Below are 21826 nucleotides of genomic sequence, written 5' to 3' on the forward strand. Positions count from 1 at the left end.
GCTCTGCCGGAGCCTTCCCGCCTCAGCAGTTCACTGCCTTCCCGCCCCCTTCCCGCCCCAGCCACCCTCGTCAGCGCTTTTGTGGGTCTGTCCCTCCCCGCCACCACCGCACCCGCGGTGGCTTTGCCCGCCGCTCCGGAGCACATCGCTCCTCTCCATAACTGATGCAATTTCCCCCTTCCCTCCCTCTCCAGGGTAACCCGGGGCATCGCCCTTCCCTCGACCCTTGGGCTCCGCTTGGCAGCGGTGACTCCGAGTCCCGCGGGGGGTGCGGCGGTCCCCGCGCCGCCCCGCTCTCTTCCCTTGCGGAGACCCTGCTCCCGCGCTCTTCCCAGGCGCGCAGAAGCGACACCCCCCCCCCTCCCCGGCTCCCATTCCCATTCCTACTCCACGGCCGGTGGCGCTCGAAGCCGGGCGAGCTCATTCCCGGGGGATGGGAAAGGGGGGGGAATAGGACACACACCCTCAGCGGCGTTGGTTTATCCCGGCCCGCGCTGTGCGCGGCGCCCCCTGGCGGGGCGGGCGGTCCCACAGGGACACGCAGGGGCATCCAGGGATCCCCGGGGACCACCGGAGACCCCCAGGGTGACCCGTGGGCGGGAGAGGGGCCCACGGGAGCCACAAGCATTGCCTTTGGTCTCTGAGCCCTCGGCACGCTGCTCGTTTGGATCCCGCGTTGCCTCCGATGTGCTCTATCCTGCCAATGCTTCCCCCTCGTATTTCCGTGCCTCTGCACCCCAGATCTTTCAAGAAACCCCGTTCCTCCCCTCAGTAATTGCTCTCAGGCTCGGCCTTTCCAATACTTTCCCGCGGCTCACACTAGTTTGAACCCAGCCCTACCAGAAACAACCACAGAACCAAGATCGCACACGAACACTGTCTCCTTGCCCTTGTGCTGCATTCCCCTCTCCACTTCTTTCTTGCTCAGTCTTCCGTCCTCACCCCCACAATATAAAGGTCTTCTGGCCCACAACGTTTATGCTTTAATTTTTTTTTTGATCTTTCAGGCACCATCCATACCAGAGGGATTGCATAAATTAAATCTTGCTAAGGGCATTTTCCCATCTGACCAGGTGTGTTTACAGCCATCCGGGACAAAGATGGTGATGCAACTTCTGGCCCAGAAAGTCTCTAAACTGTTGACTGCCAAAAGCTGGGAAATCTCGACAGAAAAATCACTGTGTGTTGCCTTGTTTATTTATGCTTCTCAAGGATGCTGTTGGAGAAAGGGCAGCAGGATAGATGGCTTTGCTTTCTCCTGTTCCCAGGTGCCAGATACCTGCAGGGTTAGGGCAGGAAGTGTGGCAGTCTCCAGTGTCACTGCTTGCCCCAAGGAACACATTCCTTTGTGATTGAGCATGTTGGTTATTGCTGTCTCCCAAACATAAAAACCACAACATATTAAAATGTTAAACTGTTCTGATGGGAGTGGAAATCCCACCCCTATTTTGCCTGCTGCTACCAGCTCTCTCCATCCTTCCTCAGACTTCTTCATCTTTCCGTGAGGAAACAAAACACACAGGTTTTTTTGTTTTGCTTTGCTTTTATTCCACCATTTATTTCTTCTGTTTCTCCCTCGGATTTCCATTCCCGTGCTGGGGACACACATACACATTCTTTAAACAGACCCACACATGTCTGTATATACAGTAAGGCACAGTCGCTCACATACAGATGGGACACTCTGCTGGGAGAAGAAAGGGGGTACAGTGAATGATTGCAGCCTGCCCTGGAATACAAGCTATAACAAACAGATTGCAATGGATTCAAAGGCAACAATGCTCCACGGCATGGCTCAAAGGGATGTGGAGGTTGTGTTTGCCAACAAGCTCACGTCACACAGGAGGGTCAGAGCCGCTGGCTCTCAGCAAATGTCACCTCAGAGCTCTTACCTGGGAAAAAGAAAGGCAGGGCACAGAGCCTCTCCTTTTCTCACGGTTTTAGAGCTGGTGAACACAAAGGGAGTATCCCACAGACCCCCCAGGTTTGTAACTCTGCTGTGTCGCAGAGCCCGCCTGAGGGCAGAAGGGAGCTGTGCTGTGTGAAACACTTGTGCGTGTCCAGAGAGACAGGAACAACCCAAACCCCTGACCCTGCTCAGCTTAACGTTTGCTAGGAGGAGCTTTGGGATGGCTGGTTCTTCCCTCGGTCTCTGCAGCTGTTTCTGTGTTGCTGACTACTCAGGTGGGGTTCAAGCACTGGCCCCTGACCGTTCACACCACCCAACAGCCAGCTGACACCTCGGCTCAGCTTTTGGCAAGTCTGGCTCTCTGTCTCCAGCGAGCCCAGAGTTGTCCACAGCTCCACAATGTGCTGTGGACATGACCCCCGTGGTCTTGAGCCAAGGCAGCTTTTTATTCAGCTTCAAGCACTGCTGTCAGGAAACTGGCCAAGTGAGGGTCTTTTATCTATCTTTCCCCAAATAACTTATTTCTTACAGGCAACTAGTAGTCTCCAGATGTAAGTCTTTTCTCCTTTGGCAACTGCTAGCCCATGACTTTAACTAGTACCCCAGGGGTGAATGCAAATCCAGTACAGTGCCTAAGTATTGAGGAGGGACTGGCTGTCTGACCTTCACCAATTCAGTCAGTCAGGCCATACAACTGGAAACTCAGCCAGCTAAGACTTCTTTGACCTGCCCAAAATTAATGGGCTGTTTCCTGTAAGCCAGGATGGTTTCTATCCTGAGTGGCTCTCAGTGGCCACACACTAAAAGTTTTGAAAAAGACTGGATAGGGTCTGGAAGTGGGAAAGACTGATGGACAGGCAGGCCTTCTAAATCTGGGATGGCGCCCAGAGCCAAATAAAAAACTTGCCCTGTTGACCTACTCAGCACATCTTTTCTTTGCATCCAATCTGCTCGTTGTCACTTTTCCACCAGCACTAAAAACACCCCAAATTTGAAGCACACAGAACCTACCAGCCTGCCCCTGCTGGCTGTTTCACAGACCAGCCAGTTCAAGACCCACTTCAGAGGGATTTTATGTTGTATAATCAATGTCTTAAGAGTTTTCCCTGTGTTCAGGGTTCACATTGTCTGCCATAGAGCACATATGGAGAAAACATACTGTTTCCTACTGTTAAAACATTATTTACTGAAGTTTAAAAACCCAAAGTATTTCAAAAGAAGCTATGAAAAAGGCACCATTACATGTGTGTTTGTAGCTGATGAACTTCATCTAAGACCAATGCAGGGGAGAAGAAAAAGACATTTTGGAGCAGGATGAAGGAGCAGAAGGACCAGGAGTGGTGATGGTTGTTGGTTCTGGGACAGCAAGTATCAGGTCTCTCAGTCCCCAAATGTTGCCAAGGAACATCAGCCAACACACCTGAGTTTTGAACTCTGAAGAGATTGCAAACCAGTCTCTTGTTCCAGCTGTCCCAAAATATGATGGTGCAGAGCAGAGAGACAGCAAGGAGTCGCTCAGCTCTGTGAGGAGTCTGGACCTCAGGGGATATCTGCGTTCTGCTCCTCTCCTGCCACTGAAGGTTTTCCAGTAGCTTCCACCTTGATTGGGTTAGATGGCTCCTATTCACTTGTTATGTCTCCTCTACCCTGATTGGGTATGTCCTTTTGAGAGGGAGAAAGTAAGGAAATAATGAAAAATAATCACGGTCTAAGTAAACACAGTGCTGGGAAGTCCTGGGGGTACTTTGGTAGTTTCTGTCCTAGGAGGCAAAGGCAGCCTGAGCACCAGCCTCCTTCCTTCAGTTGCTCCTTGCCAAAACAAGGAAACATTTGAAGAGGAGGCAGGTGGTGAGGTGGAATGAGACGTTTCCTCAGGCATCTGTGGCTACATTATCAGTGGTTACAGAATACATAAGAAGGTACATGGAATTAAGCCCTGCTTCAGCCAGTGGAAATCCTCTTTTATTTCAAGTGGCAAAGGGCCATGTTTCCATGCTCCTAGGGCTGATCATGCACTGGTGTGTGTGTGCAAACACACTTTTTGCTGGCAAAGCTAACAAGCTAAACACAGAGAGAGAGAGAATATATGTATGTATTCATGTATATATACAACATGTGCTCACATATAAATATGTGTATATAAGGAGGCATAATTGATATAGTATATACAAGGTTACTGCTGGGGAAATGTGCTTTTTACTGTAAGTACTTTCAAATTGCATTCAAAACAGCAATGGAGCAGAGCCTCTCCATTATACTGAATGCAAAATCAGCTTTGCTTCTTTTCCATCCTTTCTCCCCGTAACACCACCCAGAAAGGCTGGTTGTTTTGAATGCCCTGCCTTGCAGCATCTGCAGGCTTGACATTTGAGACTTTTGACATGTGGGGAGCAGCAAAATTGTTGTGTTCTGTCACATTTGCCATTTTCCTGAATACCAAAACCTTCCGGTGTCTTAGGAGGCATCACACCACGCTGACCCGCCTTACCTGTGTGTCAGGGTTATGCCGTGCCCTGCTCCTGCGTGGCTGAAGGTGAAGCCTCACTGGCAGTCTCTAATCCCACTGCATCCTGCAGTGATTCAGGTGCCAGTGGTGTTTCTTCAGTGTCTGATGTTCTCTGTGTGTCTGTGCTCTCGCTGCTTTCCTTTGCTTCAGCTTCTCCCTTCTCCTTGTCCCCCTTTTCCTGTTCACTGGCAGTGCCTTGCTGCTCTTCTCCCTTGGGACCCTCACACACATCCTTGTTTCCAGAGGTAGGCTGGGCAGAGCTCTCCTTCCCTGGGGCATCATGACACACTTCCTCCTCCTTTGTATTCCCTTTGTTACTCTTGCAAGGATTCATTTCCTCTGCCTGTTTATCCCCTTTTTCTTCATCTTCTGACCTGCTGGATCCTCTCCTTAACGGAGGTTTCTCATCAGACCCTGACTCTTCCTTTTGCTCTTTGCTCCCTTTAAATCCATCCTCTGACCTGGTGGATCCTCTCCTTGATGGGGGCTTCTCATCAGACCCTGCCTGTTTCTTTTCCTCTTTGCTCCCTGTTTCTGCCTCCTGTGTCTTGTCATTGGGCCTAAAGACCTCATCTTCCCTGGCACCATTTTCTGGAGAGGAGATGTTGAGCCCTAAATCTTCCCCGTCTCCGTACTCGGACAGAGATCTTCGGAACCTCCTGGAGGGTGGCCTGCGCTTGATCGATCCTCGCGTCCGCACCTGGGGGGCAGGAAAAGCAGCCATTGGAGCAGTCAAGAGAGAGGTACTGGAAAAGCAGGAAAGCACAACAGAGGAAAACGTGGGAAATTTAATCGATACCCTGGTGGCTTCACTTTTCCTGCTCTGCTAATGAGAGGTAGGGAGAAGAGGGTTCCCTGCTGCTGAAAGACTCTTCTATAGGACAAGCAGCACCCTAATATAAGCCTCCCTTCTGCAAAGATGGTGCCAGGGACCATCCAATTGGAACTGTGACTCCTCGTCCAAGTTAGAACCCCAAAACCAAGGACGCTGCCTTCATTACACAGATACTGCTGACTTTGGGTGTCTCAGCCTGCTCTTCCTCTTCATCCCCAGGGGATAAGCAAGCAAGAAATCCCAGCACATATCCTACCTTGTTGTAGAACTGCAGCTGGGTGCCTTCCGGGGGCTGATCAAAGCTGACTGGCGTCTCACTCGCCTCGCTGGGCTGGGTCTGAGTGCCTGGGCTGGTGGGTGTCGAGGGAGGTGTGCTGAATGGAGAAACCAGGGCTTTCAGACCAGGGCTTTTGGGAGACACTCCCGGCAGCAGAGCAGCTGGAGAAAAAGCCAGATTGGCCTGCAAAGAAAAGTCGCCGTCATGCGCGTGAATGACAGCGGCGTGTGCTACACGCGACAGCCACGCAGGGGAACCCTCGCTCTGCCACAGCTCTCAGCTGTCATAGCCCACAGACCTTCTGGTCCTGGGTCTCTCCTGGTGACACTGTCAACAAACAAGTCTGGGCAGAGAAGTTATGACTGGACATTTGTCCTTCCCCGGCAGCTGGAACTCAGGACGTGTTCTTTTGTCATCCTCGGGCCTTTCGGGATTTTCCGGTGACCCAGCTGAGCCAGCACAGTCTACAGTGGCTGAGCTGGGAGCATATCTGAACAAGCAGCCAGCAACCACTTTTAAACCAAAAGATTTAAACCCTCCCTGTGTGTGTCCAATTTTCCAGCCTGATCTTCTGAATGAGCTGCACAGTTGTGAGAACACCGTGGAAAGAGGCGAGCTTGTGATTCACTGTGGCAAAACATTTCCTGCTGGGCTCTCACTCAGCAGCTCTCAAAGGCAAATGTCCTTGGATGCCTCAGGAGGGACAGTGATATGAATAGGGGTATGTTGTGTCAGCGTGGCCAGGAGCTCTGGAGTGGCACATGCTGCCAGGAAGGACAGCTGGCAGGGCCAGAGCACCCTGCCTTCAGGCCATCGGGTGCTGAGCTGCCCTCAGCAGCGTGGATCGGGCACCACAGAGACATACAAAAAGGACTGGAAGCACTGGGTGTGTTTTTGAGTAACTGGGGGAACCCAGATGAGGAAAGTGCAGAGCTTCCAGGCACGTGCAGGGGAGAGCCAGAGCCCGGAGTGCACTCCCCACTGCCAGGGTTGTAAGTGCCTGTGCTGAAGGGCAGCTCCCTGACAGGGTGCAGGTGACTCAGTCTGAGTTAGACTGCTGCAAAGAAAGAGCTGGAAGAAGTCTCAGTCAGGGTTTCCCTCACTTTCTCTGGAGAGCTGCATTTAAATTGAGGCTCCAGCCCCGGCTCCCTACTTGAGCAGGGTTGCTGCCATGCCCATGCCCAGCCATGGGCTCCACAGATCCAAATGATCCTGACCCAGGCACTGACGTGTTTATGGACACACCTGGGGATCACTGGACTGCTTCTGATGCTTGTTACCCTTACCAGACCTGCTCTGCCTTCCTTTTTTATGTATGGTGGGTCCTTATGTGTGAGGCCACTGCTCTGTTCACCCAGATGTCACTCTTGGCTCCTGGATCCCCTTCCCCTGTGGCTGCTCTGCAAGGGAAGTAGCTGTGACAAATGCCTGTCAGATTTAATTTGCTGAGGAAGCCATGTGGGTTATTCTGGGACCTACCTGCAGCTTTTCAATCATGGGAGAGCTTTTCACCTTAACCTTGGGAAGGGGGCAAGCATTTGGAGACCGCTTCTGCAAAACAAAATGAAACACGAACACTTCACAGTAAAATAGGAGGACAAGAGGAAATCTAATAAAGGCAGAAAACTTGGAAGAGGTAAGCAGAAAGTGCTAGCCATCCTAGGACTAGATACATGTACCCTTTCCCTGGGAAAAAAAGGAGATTGTCTGCTGTTTGAAGCGTCTGAGCTAGGTGATGTGTAATGGCTTTGCTTCTACACTGCCTTCACTAAGGTATGTAGCCTATGGCATAGTTTCCCCTGGTATTATTTCAGGACCAGACAGATTAAAATTCTACCTCTTAAAGCCTTAATGTTGGCAAACATTGTGAACTTTCTGTGAGGGGAAAGGCTTTCTGCCACCACTTGACTAAGAGAGTTAAAGGATATCCAAGTAGTATAGGCAGGAAAGGCAGAGCTCTGAAAGGCTGAAAACAGTTTGAGAAAGGGAAAGCATTGCTTTGAGAAGGGGCACATTGCTTTTTTCAGATCCAAAGGAAAAGGAAGGAGTCTAAGATTTTAAAGCTTGCTGCTCCTTTGGCATGTGGCTGACATATAAGGACAAAGAGCTACTCCCTTGCTAAGGGCAGGTGACAATGTGAAATTTGGTGGGTAGACCTCATACCTTAAAGTACAAAGGACAGAAGTGACCAGAAAGGGCCTGAGCACAAAATTTAGGGAGGAGCAGCCAGCTTAGTGGGACCTGCTCGTTCCAAGGTGCTGTATGGAGGACACCTAAAGAAAATATTCTGTGGGTATTGCTGACAAACCCCCTCTTCACTCTGGATTATTTATTCCCTTCTTCCGAAGATGGAAAAATCTCACAAGCAGAACTATTGCACCATTATACTCAAACCTCTAGAGTTCACCTGAAGGCAACACACACCACGGATGCTCCCTGTGCTAAGAACTGTTCAAATCTCACAAATTCCAGTGGTTCCTGAACAGTGGTAAGTGGATGGATCCATCAGAGTGCTAAGGGTAAAAATGAAAGCAGTGGAAATGGGATGTGCATCCATGCTACAGAAAACAGCATGGAGCTGACTCTGAGTCAGTACATGTGTGTGTGAGCAGGGGGAGGTTTGATTCTGCATGATTGATGTCTTTTGCTGCACAGCCTGACCTCTCTGCTACCTCCAAACCCATTTCTCAGGAGAGAGCAGGTTGCAGAGAGGAAAGGTCTTGCCCCCTATTAAATTGATACTCACTTGCTCATCATTGTCACTTGTCTCAGTTTTGTGGGAATACAGTGGAAGGGAGCATGGTGGTTTCCTCCGAGTTGGCTTATGTGGTGGCACCTAAGAGAAGAAAACAACCAACTCAGCAGCAGGGAAATCAGGTTTCTTAAAAAGGGAGTGAAACTCAAGCACCAAAGGGCATGCTGTGTCAGTGACCTGCTTGGGTGGCAGGGCTCAGCTTGCCTAAAGGAGTCATCCAAAGGCAGGATGGCACATGGCACATGGGCATGGCACATGGGCATGTGGCCAGCATGCCAGCTGTGTTTGTAGCACCTAGAGCCCAATCCTGCAGCATCTTGAGCCCAATACTAGTGTTGGAAAAGTAGTCTGTATCTTTTTGCACAGTATGAGCCACAACACTTCAGGCTCTGTGCAAAGGACACTCTTCCAAGCTCTGGAGAGTGGAGAAACCTTCCCAGAAACTTCGTCTTCAAAGCATCCTGCTGGAGCCCCCTTGCACTGGAAGAGGTTGTAACTGTTCTCTTTCCTGTCATTACCAGGATTTCCTTCTAATTCTCAGCTGCCTACCTGGTTCATGATTTCCTGTTTTGCATCTGATAGGTTTTAAGGACGAAAAGGGGAATTCTGACTTTTTTTGGAATTTCAATTCCATTTGTTTCTCTTGAATGAAGAAAAGCAGTTTACAGGGATAAGTCCTCAGGTGTAACCTTTAATTTGACTAAGAAACAGATTCTCCAGGGGAGAAAGAACAAGACAACTTAGTGGCAGAGACACTGGTTCCTTCTGAATGTCTTCAGGCTCTCAGAAGTACAAGAGAGCTCCCTAGGAAGGAAGAGATGCATAGCACATCACTATTGCTCTGGTCTTGAAGCCAAGCTGTCTCTATTTGTATGCCAGGTTTGTAGTCTCCTGCCAAGCTGTTAACACACTTTTTTTATGTGTTAACAGGCAAAATAATTGGATAATATTGTGGATCTTGGATAGTATCCACAATAAAATATTTGGATAATTTTGTTGTCTTCTCACAGGCTGGCAATGTGAAAAATTGGATCAGGGTGTCTTTGCCCTCTGTAGAGCTGGTTGTCATGGAGGACCTGTAGACTTGATGTCACTTAACTTCTGGTTGGTGCTGCATCCTGCCATGGCAATGCTGCATCTCTAAACAGCCAAGGGCAGCCCTGCCCTTATATCCTTATAGGAAGGAAGCTGTATGCTAGGAAGCAATAATATGTCTCGCTGAAACCCCATCATTCTGCAACCATGAAATGCTGCACTGTGCCACAGTGGATGTGTCAGAGGTTCCCTGGTTGAGGGGATCCTCTCTACTGGCATGGGGCAGGCAAGGGTTAAAGACCATCCACTGAGCCATTAATCTGAATCCAGCTTGAGAGAGCCAGTGGGGAAGTGACAGATGGCTTGGAGAGAAAAGACAGGAAACTTTGTCCTCCTCTGTCTCTGGAGAAAATGAGTTTCCCCCCACAGTGAGGCCCCCTCCATGCTGCCTTGGCTTGGGAGCAGCAGAGGTCTGCAGATAACACAAGAGAGGTCTGGGAACTTTCTGCCTTCTGTAGGGTGAGGGACTTATTGCAATTTAATCCCATACCTAAAAAAAAAAGGAAATCACTGTAATGGGATGGATGCGGTGGTGCACTGGCGACTAGAGGGGAAAAAAATAGTGCTTGGGAAGAGATTGGCTACTCCCATCCGGGGGCCTGGCTGTGGGAGTGCTAACCTCTGACTTATGATGGTATGCCAGCCCTGCAGGGCACAGGTCACCACCGCATCCAGCCAAAGGCAGAAGGGGTGACAGGGAGGGTCCCCTTAGGCCCAGCCCGGGACATGCTGAAATCAGCTGAGCAGCAGAAGGGAGCAGTTCAGTTTTAAGAGAGAAGAGAGCCACCAGTAAAAAGGAGTAAAAAAGAGTCATAATGATACAGGGGGCTCTCCTAAAGTGTCAATCTCCTTTCATAAACACCATGTCTCTCCCTTCTTCCTAAGAGAGGTATTCTAGTGTTTTGCTTAGCTGGTGAAAGACAGCTTGTGAGGTAATGCTTGGCATAGTGGGCTTTCAACAAATCAGAGTTTCAGCATGACAGAGACAGGCACAGAGTCTGAAATGTCATTGGGAAGAGGCAACGAAGGTGAGTAAAGCGACAGCTTTCTCTCAGACCAGTAAAGAAGGAATAACTGGAGGAAACCTTCTCCTTTTGCAAATGAGGTGCTGATGACCTGCCACTGGCTTCCTACACTGCATAATCTGTTGTTTGCTTTCTTTTCCTGTGGCTCAGTAATAGCTAATTCGTTATTCACTGCTGCTGTCTGCCCACAAAAGCAAGCCCAAATAGTGCATGCGTTGCTGTCTGCTCTTGTTGGCTAAATATGTGCACCCTACCAAGCTTTACAGCATCTCAGTTACAGTGCCTGGGGTGTCCTGAGGTGCAGCTCTACCAAAACACTCATCCACAAATCGGCAAAGCATGGAAGAAGATACTGCCACAACTTGCATTGCATGAGGAGAGGAATCCTTTGCGAAGATCCAAAGTCAAGGTGGCTTCATGCTCAGGTCACTGATCCTCCAACAGGCAGAGGTGAGGGCCTGATTTCCCACGTGATTTCCTACCGGTGGCTGCAGAGTTCCTTACCTCTTTTCCAGTGATATTGGCTGCTTGCTCCTTGAATTTCCCTGCTAGCTGAGCCACTGAGGGTGATGCCGACTTGTCCACCTCTGAGTTGGTCTCTGCTGGCCTGTTCTGACAAACCAGGAACAACACGTTATGAGCAAAGTCTGGGAAAGGCAAGCCTGTGTATGTGTTATAAAGTTCAAGAGTAAGCACAGACTTGAAGCAGAGTTCCTCACATCTGGCATCAATCATCTAGCCTGTGAGCAAGAGGTTTGGGATGACAGGATCTAGCAGCATTTTCAAATATTCCAGAAAATCAGATATTCATGCAGAGCCTTTCAGCTCTTGCTGAAGAGCCTACACTCAGTACTTTTCAATGGAAGAAAACTGGGCATTTCAAACCAAGTGTCTGTTCCCCATCTTATCCTTGTAGTGAGCAGATGGAGCAGGGCAATAAAGTACATTCCCATGCACCTCTTCAGCTCTCCCATACCTTTTTCACTGCCTTGGTCACCATCCTTCCTTTTCCAGCACTTCTGCTATGAGAAGCCATTCCCAGTCCTTGCAGCAAGCCAACATCTGCTTGGGGATGTGTCCCTGTGCTGTTCTGCTTTTTTGGCAATGAAATACTCAGGCGGGTGGGGGGGAGGGAGGAAATACCACGGCTGAGAGAAGCTTCCCCTCCCCTGGGTCGACAACAAGCTGAGAAGCAGGAGGCTCCTGTTGGAGTGTGGATGATGCAGCTCTTCCCACAACACACTGCCCCGGTGTCATCCCACATTTACCTTGTTTTCTTTGCTATGTGTGTATTGAGCAATGTGAGTAGAGAGCCTTGAAATCGAAGCTGATGAAAGGAAACCTTTGTTCTTCATCTCTGGTATCTGATGCCAGGGAAAACCAAACCAGAGGAACTGAGAATAAGTAACCAACAATCCTTGTTTTGTTAGAGGTGGAGACGTCAGAAGAAGAAACCAGGCTTGTGAACCATCTGTAAGAAACCTCATACCTTCTCTCCCTGTACCACCACCATCAGCGTGGTGCGTGACCAGCACCACACCTCTCACCCCACTGCCTCAATACTCAGCCAGAAAGTTTCCCCAAAGGCCATTGCTAGAAGAATATATTTCTGTTTCTCCAAAGACTCCAGCAGAGCTCTCCCCTCTCCCTTCACGCTGCTCTGCCTGGGAGGGACCTGCTGCTTTATGAACACGACCGCTCCTTCAGCGCCGCTGGAGGTGAAAGGCCCTTGAAACACCAACCTGGCCTATGTGTGGACCATTCCCTCTGGGTAACTGTGCCACAGGGACTGAAGAAATGGCTGTGGAAACTTGATATCATGTTAAGGAAGGGATTCCTTCAGACTCCTAGTTTCTAGACTAAAAGCAAATCGAGGTGCTTATGTTAAGGATCATCTCATAATCCGCAGCTTGGAGGAGTCTCTAGTCTGAAAAGCCTGGTACAGACCAGTGTGGCTGAGGCCTGTTTGCATCTTGGAAAAGGGCCTTTCCCTTTCTCAGAGAGCTGTAAATAAATGCTCCCAATAAATGCTATCTTCTTTTCCCCAGGCCCACAAGCCCCTGTAGATGTCTGCCATTCCCTGTTTCCAGGATCCTGACTATATCTTCACTTTTAAGCTTCCCATGCACTTTGGACTAGCTTTCCTGCATTTAGGAAAGCCATATCAAGCTGCTTCCTCTCAGTGACCTTCACGCACCTTCCCCTCATCTTTTCACCTTCCATTAGAGTAACTACAGGCAGGGAAAGTGGCAGATAAGGGGAATGGAAAAAACAGTGAGGGAGGCAGATCAGCAACCTGCTGCACATGAAAAATGATGGCTGGGCTAAGTGGGGAGGAAGAGCAGTTCCCAGCTGCAGACTTCATCCCTGCTCTGAAGGCAGGGCAGGCTGGAAAGGGGAGGGAGCAAAGAATGAACCTGGAGAAGGCAAGATGGTTTGGGAGGCTTGGCTCTCAGCATACCAGCTCCCAGGATACATGGGAATGGCAGAACAGACACCTGAAGTGAGGATTGTGCTGAAACTGAGGAGCTGCAGGTGTTCAGTGTTTGTGCTGGAAGGGTTACCTCCCTCACAGGCCCTTTTTCTCCAAAAGCTTCCCTCACAGCCTTTTGTCTTTACTCAGAAAAGACACTGTACTTCCTGTTGGCCTGGGCCTGTTTGACCTCTTGTTTTTGGGGCGATTGTGCTTTTTCTTTTTCTTTTTTTCTTTTTTTTTTTTTGAATTTACAGTCTGAAAACACAGCTCTCTTTCTTTGATCAGAGCTGTGAGGTTAGAAGGGTTCCACGTGTTTCTTGTTTTGCTGGTGGCAGGCACTGATTGCGAGGCAGCTCTGGCCAGGCAGGGCGCAGGAAGCAGCGAACATGCCATTCTAAGATTAGCACCAGTAGCCCACGGGCTGTGTCCTCCCGAAATTGCCAGCTGCAGACTCTCTGATCACACTTTGCAACAGGAAAAGTCCTTTCTCAGATCCTCTCTGGCAATTACACTGGTGTCCTGTATTCAGCTTTTTCTGCATTCCCCCCCCCCCCCCCCTTCCTCCAGATGCTGTGCCAGGCTCTGTATCTTCTAGTCAGGGGAAAGTGCAGAACCGGGGCACTTGGGTGCAAAAAGTTCCACTCCTTACACTGCAAAGAGAACACCACTCCCCTGACTTCCAGGAGCTGGGCTGTCAGTCTTCATCTCCTCCTTCCCGCCACTGTGGGTAAGGTGGGAAGCCTCACTTTACCACTCTCACCCCAGAGCCTGTACCAGCCTCTTCCACAACCAAGACATGCATCTGCTTCTCTCGCCCAGGAGCTCAGAGTTGGCTCCCTCCTGCCCCTTCCTCTCCCATTCCTGGTCACATTTCACATTTTGGTCATATAACCCAACACTTTTCTGAATGATGTTCTTTTTTTTTTTTTTTCATAAACACTTTTTGCAGCCAACTGCTGATTCTTTTCCTTTTCAGAACAGAACCACAATCAGCCTGCACAGGCTAAGAGCAGCGAGCTAATGTTAAAGGCTTCGCCCATCAGTAATTTGGTAACTGCTACTCTGAGGTCTTTTACTGTTCCATAAAAATAGGTGTCTAAGAATTCTGTGTTCTGAAAAATGTCAGACAGAGCCACAAACAGGAATTGAATTATACCATCAATGTAAGCATGGCACTGTCTGCAAAAGAGGAAGTGCAACTACCAAGTTCTCTGTAAAGGGTTTGTTCCACTTTCCTCTTCCAAACAAGTTTATAAAATTGAGTAAATGTGAAAATAGTTTTCGACACCGTGTTTCTTTTTAGCAGCACTGTAGAAGAAAGCTCTGCCTTTGTGGTTTAGGTACAAATGAGCCAATTCAAGCCTCCCACCAAACCTCTCCTTCCCTTGTGCCTCGGAGTCTTTGCCTCTGTGGTGAGAGCAAAGCTGCCCACCAATCCCTGATTCTGCAGCTTGCCTGAAGGGGGCCACTGAATATTTAGCACAGATCCCTGCTCCTCTCACAGGCTGCCTGGTGGAAACACCGCTAGAAATGTCCCAGGCCATCCCTGCTGTATCTTTTCAAGGCAGCTGAGAAGATCTCTGAGCAGAGACTCCTTGAAGCTGCGGCACAGTCAGCTCTGGCTCACACAGTCCCAGCTGCACCGGTAATTTGATGTGCCAGTAGATGACTAGTAAGGCTGCCTGATGTGGGAGCAGTAATGTCTCACAGAGGGGACCCCACACTACAGCAGTGTCATTACCTGGCTCGGTGACATTTGCCAATTCTCCTGCTACAGCCCATGGACCCACTGTGGGCACCAGGTGAGAGAAAGGTGCATGTTAGAGACCCACACAAGAGACCCTGTGCATACTGTTTGGGTACTCACAAAGAGCCTTTCTTAAAGGTGATGGATTTGAGTGTCACTACAGGCAATGACTTTTGTATGAAATCAAAATCACAGAGAATTTCCACTCCTGTGGAAAACTGGAAAAGCCTGAGGTGGCTTTTGGTGTGAATTTGAAAGCTCTGCTGGGACTGGTGCACAAGGGGGTTCAAAAGGCCTCAGCTATTGAAGGCTGTCATGATGCCATCCCATGGGATTGGTATCCCACCAATTTAGTCAATTGTCCATGATACTGGAAATGCAAGCCTGAAAGGATCAGAAGCAGATACTGAAGGACTTGTGTACCTGTTTTGACTGATGAAAAGAGCAACCTTCTGCTAGCTGTCATGCAGTGGAATGTTTTGCCTTAAGCAGCACTTAAATACCAGCTGAATAACAGCAGAGATCTGTGCTTCCCTATTCTCCTTCCCTCTCATGAATCCTCTGATTTGGCTGCTTTTGTGGGTGGGATAGTTTGGCCAGATGGAGCACCTTTTCTCTGAGATGCATGAGCTCCACAGCACCTTGCAAGGCTGGAGTATTCAGTGGCTGTGAAATCAGTGATGGTTATGGGTCCTGTGCAATTGCCCCCCCATTCCTGTGCAGCTGCATCTAGACTTGGTTTTGAGGCCAGTCTCTGACCTCCACATCCCTCCTTTGTTTCCAAAGAGCTTTGCAGGAATGATTCCCTGCAGCCTGTCCATCCTGCCAGCCGCCTTCCCGCACCCTGTGCTCCCACAAGGTCTGTAAAGCTCCGCTGTGACTCTCACAGGGGCTTTTCACTGCTGCACACACAACCCACCTCAGCAAAAGCAAATAGGGCAAAAGGAATGACAAATACAATGTCTCAGAGGCAGATACAAAAAGGCACTCGAGGCTCAGGGCTAATGTCTTGATTACAGAAGCAGGGTCCAGAAATAGTGATATTCAGCACCCAGCTCTCAACACTGCACCACGAGAAGGCAGTTGTCAGATTGATAGAAGAAAACAAGAGGTGGCCAGTGCTTTTGGGGTGCAGTTTCATAAGGTCTTGGTTTCAGCAGAGAGAAAGTGTATGTTTCCAGCTGCTCATTCTCCCCTGACCTTTCCTTTCCCCCTTCCCCTCCTCCCTTGCACCAGTGAGGGTTGGTGGGGTTGTGCTGTGAACTGGATCACTGAAACGATCTGGGCTAAAAATACATCCCTTAACTCTTTACAAGGTTATTTTTAACCCAGATCATTCCAGCAATGGAGTGCACAGCACAGCCCTGCAGTGCTGTAGTGGGAGGGGATGGTGGGGTGGCAGGGGCAGCCTGCCCCTCTTTAACCACGCCAGCCAGAGCCTTATCCTTTCGCACAAGGAAATTACATCCTTATGTGTCCTCCTGTTCAGAGGGCTGATAAGGAAGTAAAATCCTATTTTTTGCATGCTTGCATGGTAAAGGCTGTGCTGGTCTGTGGCACTGGTCTTTTGCCCTGCAAGCTGTTGCTACCCAGCCCAGGTGCAGCGAGTGCAGGCTGTGAACCCCGGGAGCACCTGCGAGCCACCGCAGGGAGCACGTTACCAGCAGCCCAGTGAACCAGAAGTTTCCATTCAGCACCCACAAAACCCCCGCAAATACTGTGTCTCTTCAGAAGCCCCACTTCAAACTGCAGCAGCCACACCTGTGGCTGGTGAGCAGGTTCTCCTTCCTGCATGGCAGAGGAAAAGCTCTACGCCTGCAGGACCTGCTCAGCCAAGGAAGGGATGGGGGTGCATCTGTGGGGAGGAAACTACTGAAATCCAAATAAACCATCATCACAATCTGACTGGAGGCCTGCAAGAAGCACTGGGAAGCAGTGCCGTGATTTCTTTTGAAATTAAAGCATCACCTCTGACCAAGGCACTGGATTTCAGGAGGGAAAGGAGCCTGTTGCAGATCTCCTCTTCCCTGCCTGGCTCAGCTCTCTGAAGGAGGAGGGCATGCTTTCTGCACAAAGCCTGCCCCGGCAGGACACCTACCCCTCTCATTTTTCAGCAAGGTAGCTGCAGGATTTGAGGAGCCAGACAGTCACAGGCCTTGTCTACACAGGAAAGCTTATACCAAGCACGCTGGGGTAGCTCTCTCAGCTTTCAGGGAGCAACACAGGCTTAATCAGATAGAGGTGCCTGCTGTTCTGCCTACCTGAACTCATTTGCAATCGGCTTGGCTGAAAAGAGCCATTCTCAAACCCTCAAGTACCTGTTTCTGAGACAGAAAGCAGTGTTTTGGGAATGGTGTATTAAGCTGTAGCATTAATAGGGAATAGGACTCCCCAGGGGTAAATGTCTCCTACTCCTGTGGTGAGGTGCTGCCTCTCTCCTGAAAAGACCCCCCTGCAGAGATGGGGTTTGATGAACTGGGGGTGTCCTGCACACTCACAGACCAAGCAGTGGAGAAGTGATGGCAGCACCAGCTCCTCCCACCTATTTGGGGTGACCATTTCCATCAGCAAGAGCTAATCCCTTCTCCCAGAACCATCGTTTGTTCAACTGCAGAGGAAAGCTGGAGGCAAAAGGGCACTGAATATTCACACAGTGCATGATCTAAGGTACACTTCCTGTCTATCTGCAGAGGACATGAACTTTTACTCTGGAGAATGCACCATGAATGCATCTCAGTTATTTTGGCTCTCACATTTTTTAAGTGCAGATAAGATTAGGTGGGGCAGCTCATAAGGAACTCCTCTTTATGTGAACTAAAAAAGCTCAAGAATAGTTTTTAGTTAATATTGGACCTAAGTTACCAATGGAAAAATCTCTCTAATATGTAGTTTGTAATTTCATTCAAAGCCATCTCTTTGTATCAGACATTTAGATGAATCCTGGTTTGCACCCTCCTGCCAACAGAACCTGAACTAATTTGTTTATCTGTATCCATGTGAGTACATCAGTGGCATCAGGATCATACTTGAAAGAGGAACGTTGTTTGGGCTGAGAAGGGAGAGGCAAACTAGCAGGGTAGGTTTAAAACACAGACTCCCCCAAAAGAGCAAAATGAAAGGCAAGAAGGTGGAAAAATACCCAAATCGCAGTGTGAGGAGCCGGGCAGCAAAAATCAGGAGATGCTGCTACCCACAATCTGAGCCTGCCTGTTCTCCCTGTGATCCACAAAAGCATCAGTGCAGGCTCAGGAGAGATTGCCCAGGAAGTGGGTGGGCTCACAATGGCCTTGGCCCATTTTTACATCCCTAGAAGGAAATCTCACGATGCTTGTTCCAACTGGAGCTCAGCACCACGCTGGGCCTCTGGCTCAAGAAGCAACACATCCCAAGATGCAAGCCCTGAATAAACAAAACTCCTCTTGCTACACTGACCCCTCTTCATCCCAGAGAAGCATCCTTCTTCCCATCTCTCTCTTTACTCTTCTTCACACATCATTCTCACTGGACACTTTCCAGCTCTCTGTTTCAGGAGGGATTTATGTGATTTATTTATTCACTTGGTATCTTATCCGGCAAGGAAGCTGCTCCTTGTCTCACTGTAGTAAATTTTAATTATTGGCAGAAGCCCCAGCTAGAAGTGGCTGCAGCTGTGGCTCTGTGATGTCCTATAGCCAGTCCTGTCCATCACTGTGCCAGCATAGCCTGTAGCACCCTGGGAAGCAAGGCCAAGTCTCCTACCTGCAATTCCTACCATGTGCTGTAGAACAGGAGGGATAGTTACTGTGCTGTGCTCCACCAGAGCAAAAGCTACTGTGTGAGCCACCTCTGCACCTTCCTCTGGTGGGGCCAGGCTACCTCTGAGAACTTCATTTTTCAGAGCTGTACCACAGTTACTTTCCAGGAGAGGACCAGGATACCTTGGAGATCTTTCAAGTGTATCCTAAATATTTTTCTACTTCCATCTTTCTGTTGTGTTTTCTTTGATCAACCTCTATCAGAAGATAAATTTCTCCATTTCACACCCCAGATGAGAAGTTTGTGAGCTTTACAAGTGTCAGCATGCAGAGTCCTCATCCTGTTCCTCCAAGCTGCTATGCCATGGCTGGGCAAAGAGGAACAACTGGCCTCAAACAGCCATGGGTCCCTCTCTACCAGGATGCAAGAGTGAAACGTAATAGAAAGGCTGAGAAAAGAAAGTGAGATTTCCACTTGAAAGATCCAAAGAGGATTCTGGGACTGATATCAGGACGTACGGTCTGGTTATGAAAGAGTACAAGGGTTTGTGGGGGTGTACAGTGATGACCCCAGCACACTCTGCAAAATCCTTGGCTGTTGTTTGTCAAGACTGGCATTTTAAAGGTCGTGTAAACAGGTTTCTGGTTTGACTTGCAACAAAAGGAGGTAATGTCTCACATGAGAGGGTGCACAACTGTGCAGAAACATTGCACTTCCAAGATAAAGCTTTTTTTACGTTGTCAAACCTCAGCCAGTGCGGAGAAGGCCTCCACATCTGGTTGATGTCACATGCCACTGATTCAATCTTCAAACTTGCAGCTTCAAGGAAAGGCAGTCTGCAGCCCGTGGGAATTGTGAATGCTAGAGTTTGGGCTCCAGATTTCTAAATACTCTGCGAAGACAATGGGACCTCAGATTAGGTTTGTGACCAGTTTGAGCTCCTGAGCCCCAAAGAAGGCCTTGAGACTCCTCTGGCTCACATCTCTTCTGCACATATCTCCACACAGCTGCAGATTCCGGTTTCCTTCAGACATGGGAATGCTCATTAATTGAGAAATGTCAAAAAAAGTCAAAAACACAGGACATGGAAGTTTTGGAGACAGGCAGGAGGAAGTAAAGACTCCTGGTTACAGGTGCTACCTTCAAGGCAGTCAGTGTTGTAAGAGCCCAGTGATCTGGGGCAGCTTTCTTCAGTTCTAGTCTTAATGAAAACCACAGCAGCCCTTACAGAGATTTGACTAGAACTCCTGAAATGCACATCCCAGGAATACAGATGTCAGGTCTCCTCTAAAACTCTTCCTCTTTGAAACACTCCCAAGCTTCTTGCCTGAGTGTAAATCACTCCAGTCCATGTCTGGGAGTCTGCAAATAAGTTTGCTGCAGGAACAACTTTAAGAAGTACGACATCCCTCCCCAGAGTGGCACCCACATCAACACCTATCCCTCCACAGATGAACAAACACAGGGTGAGTGTGTGCCTGACCTCAACTGCAAGGCTATTGCACAGCCTTAACAAGGGTGATAAAGAAGAAGGAGCTCTGATTGTAACACAGGTCAGAATAGTATGAGGAATGCAGACTACAAAGAAGGGTTGTATGTTTATTTGTTTTTAGGAGAAAGGGCAGAAAAATCCCATTTTACATAAAATATGTAAAAATATGTAACATTTCCCTGTGTTTGGAAAGAGTTTGCTTTAGGGCAACATTTTTCTCAAGACTTGCAACGGGTCTGGTCTTGATTTTCTCATTCTGAGAGTTCCCTTGTGAACTGCTGCCATCTTGGCACTCAGGGTCAAGCACTGCCCAAAGGGTAACATGACGATATTCTAGCTCAGTATCTTCCGTCCAGAAGACTGCGAGCAGCTCCCAAACACAGTGCAGTAATTTCAAAACTACAGAGACTCGGATCTGCCAAAATTTAAGAGTTCACTAAAGCAAGATTTGGGAATTGGGCGGAGGTGGGAGATAAGTATCCAGAACTAGCAAAGGGACAAATGTTTTTCAAAGGAAGGAGCACTGTATTGAACTTGTCCAGTATGCAGGAAATAAATGGTTCGTGTACTCCCCACCTTGCCTGCTAAAAGTAGAGGGGAGACTCCTGATGGTTTTCCATCTTTCAGTGGTCTGAGGTACCCATGCCTATGTGGAATAGAGCCTGGATAGTTAGGACAGTGGTTGGAATCAGCTTTTCTCAAGAAAGCATTGCTGTTTGGCTCAGACCCTGCTCAGAGTCCTTCTCTGTCCTCCAAGTAACCTTGGGACTGCCCAAGGCACCTGAACGTGGAGGCAAATGGTTACTGTGAGTGAGAAAACACCCAAATTGTGTTGGGCCAATGTGGCCACTGAGCGGTGGCTGGAGTTAGGTGGCGTGGTGCCTCTGTCAGCAGAGCCAGGCGGGAGGAGACAGGTAGAGCAGAGCAGCCAGTGCCAGACACGATGGCGAGGAGCTGTGTCCTTCACAACAGAACTACAGGAAACACCTGTAGACATCAGGAAATCAGAAGTGGTGAATAAACTATCTACCTTCTGTTTCAGAGAGTGACTGTAACGAAAATAAAATGAGATAATCATTATTTTAAGCTCCCCTATGAGAAGTCCCTCCCTTTGCTGCCGATGCTTTCCTGCTTGTAAAGTGGGTGGGATGCTGCTGTTACAGTGTCGTTTTTCACGATGGGTGGTCGGTACCAGTGCCGGCTTTCTCCACGCCTTCCAAAAAGCATCTCTTCTCAGCAGAGTAACTACATGAAGTCTCATTTTAACTTGATGATTTGGGACTGCTGCTGCTGTCCTCACAGCCCCCTGGGCCCAAAGTGGAGAAAGCAGCCTCCTGCTTGCCTCTGCGGAGTTTGTTAGCAACATGTCCTAACATGTTAGGGATTGGAAGGTCCTTGTATAGCAAGGGTATGCCAGCCACCTCGCACTAATCTGTGGCTGGTGTTGAAAATTTTTGAGGCTGGATTTGTGGCAAGTTGTTCTTTCCTTTGTGCCATGGTATGAAGCTCTCAGGAGTGCCTGGTGTCTGCTTGCCAAGATCTGCCTGGTGAGATTAGCAAAAGGAGCAAAAAAAATATCACTGTGAAAGGCACAAGTGAGATCTTGAGTCAACCTTTCAGTAACGACAGTATTTGGCAATTGCCTGGTGCCACATGTTCCCAACACTGCATGGGCTGATCCATTTCAGCAGCATCACCCCAGACCTTCTCTGTTAGGAGCATCTGCTGAGAGGGCAACGTATGGGCTTGTGCTTTTTAATGCGTATCAGCCACTGCTCCGAGCTCCACAGGTCCTGAGGGAAGCCAGGGTTTTATCTGTCAGGAGAGCACTCAGACCACCAGGCAGGTGTGTGAGGTCCCCTCTGCCTTGGAAGAATTCAGGAAGCCTTGAATTATTTGCTAAGTGTTGGCATAGCTGTAACAGGTAGGCTGGCAAGTGCTTGACCCAGCCTTGCCCTAAGCCCTGGATTAAAA

At 49.0% G+C, this 21826-nt stretch overlaps 1 protein-coding gene across 1 annotated transcript in view; it reads right to left on the minus strand.

The window, feature by feature from the left end:
- Window positions 1-1508: 1508 nt before the first annotated feature.
- RCSD1 (RCSD domain containing 1) overlaps window positions 1509-21826 on the minus strand; it is a 32788-nt gene continuing 12470 nt past the window's right edge. The window contains exons 2-7 of the mRNA XM_027663621.1: window positions 10907-11014; window positions 8274-8363; window positions 7007-7078; window positions 5507-5710; window positions 4398-5115; window positions 1509-3571 (exon numbers count right to left, since the gene is read on the minus strand). Of these exons, the coding sequence (XP_027519422.1) occupies window positions 4411-5115; window positions 5507-5710; window positions 7007-7078; window positions 8274-8363; window positions 10907-11014 (1179 nt within the window). The 3' untranslated portion in view covers window positions 1509-3571; window positions 4398-4410. The remainder of the gene's footprint in view (window positions 3572-4397; window positions 5116-5506; window positions 5711-7006; window positions 7079-8273; window positions 8364-10906; window positions 11015-21826) is intronic.

This window comes from Corapipo altera, unplaced genomic scaffold (assembly GCF_003945725.1).
Source record: "Corapipo altera isolate COAL_440 unplaced genomic scaffold, ASM394572v1 165, whole genome shotgun sequence".
Classification (NCBI taxonomy): Eukaryota; Metazoa; Chordata; class Aves; order Passeriformes; family Pipridae; genus Corapipo; species Corapipo altera.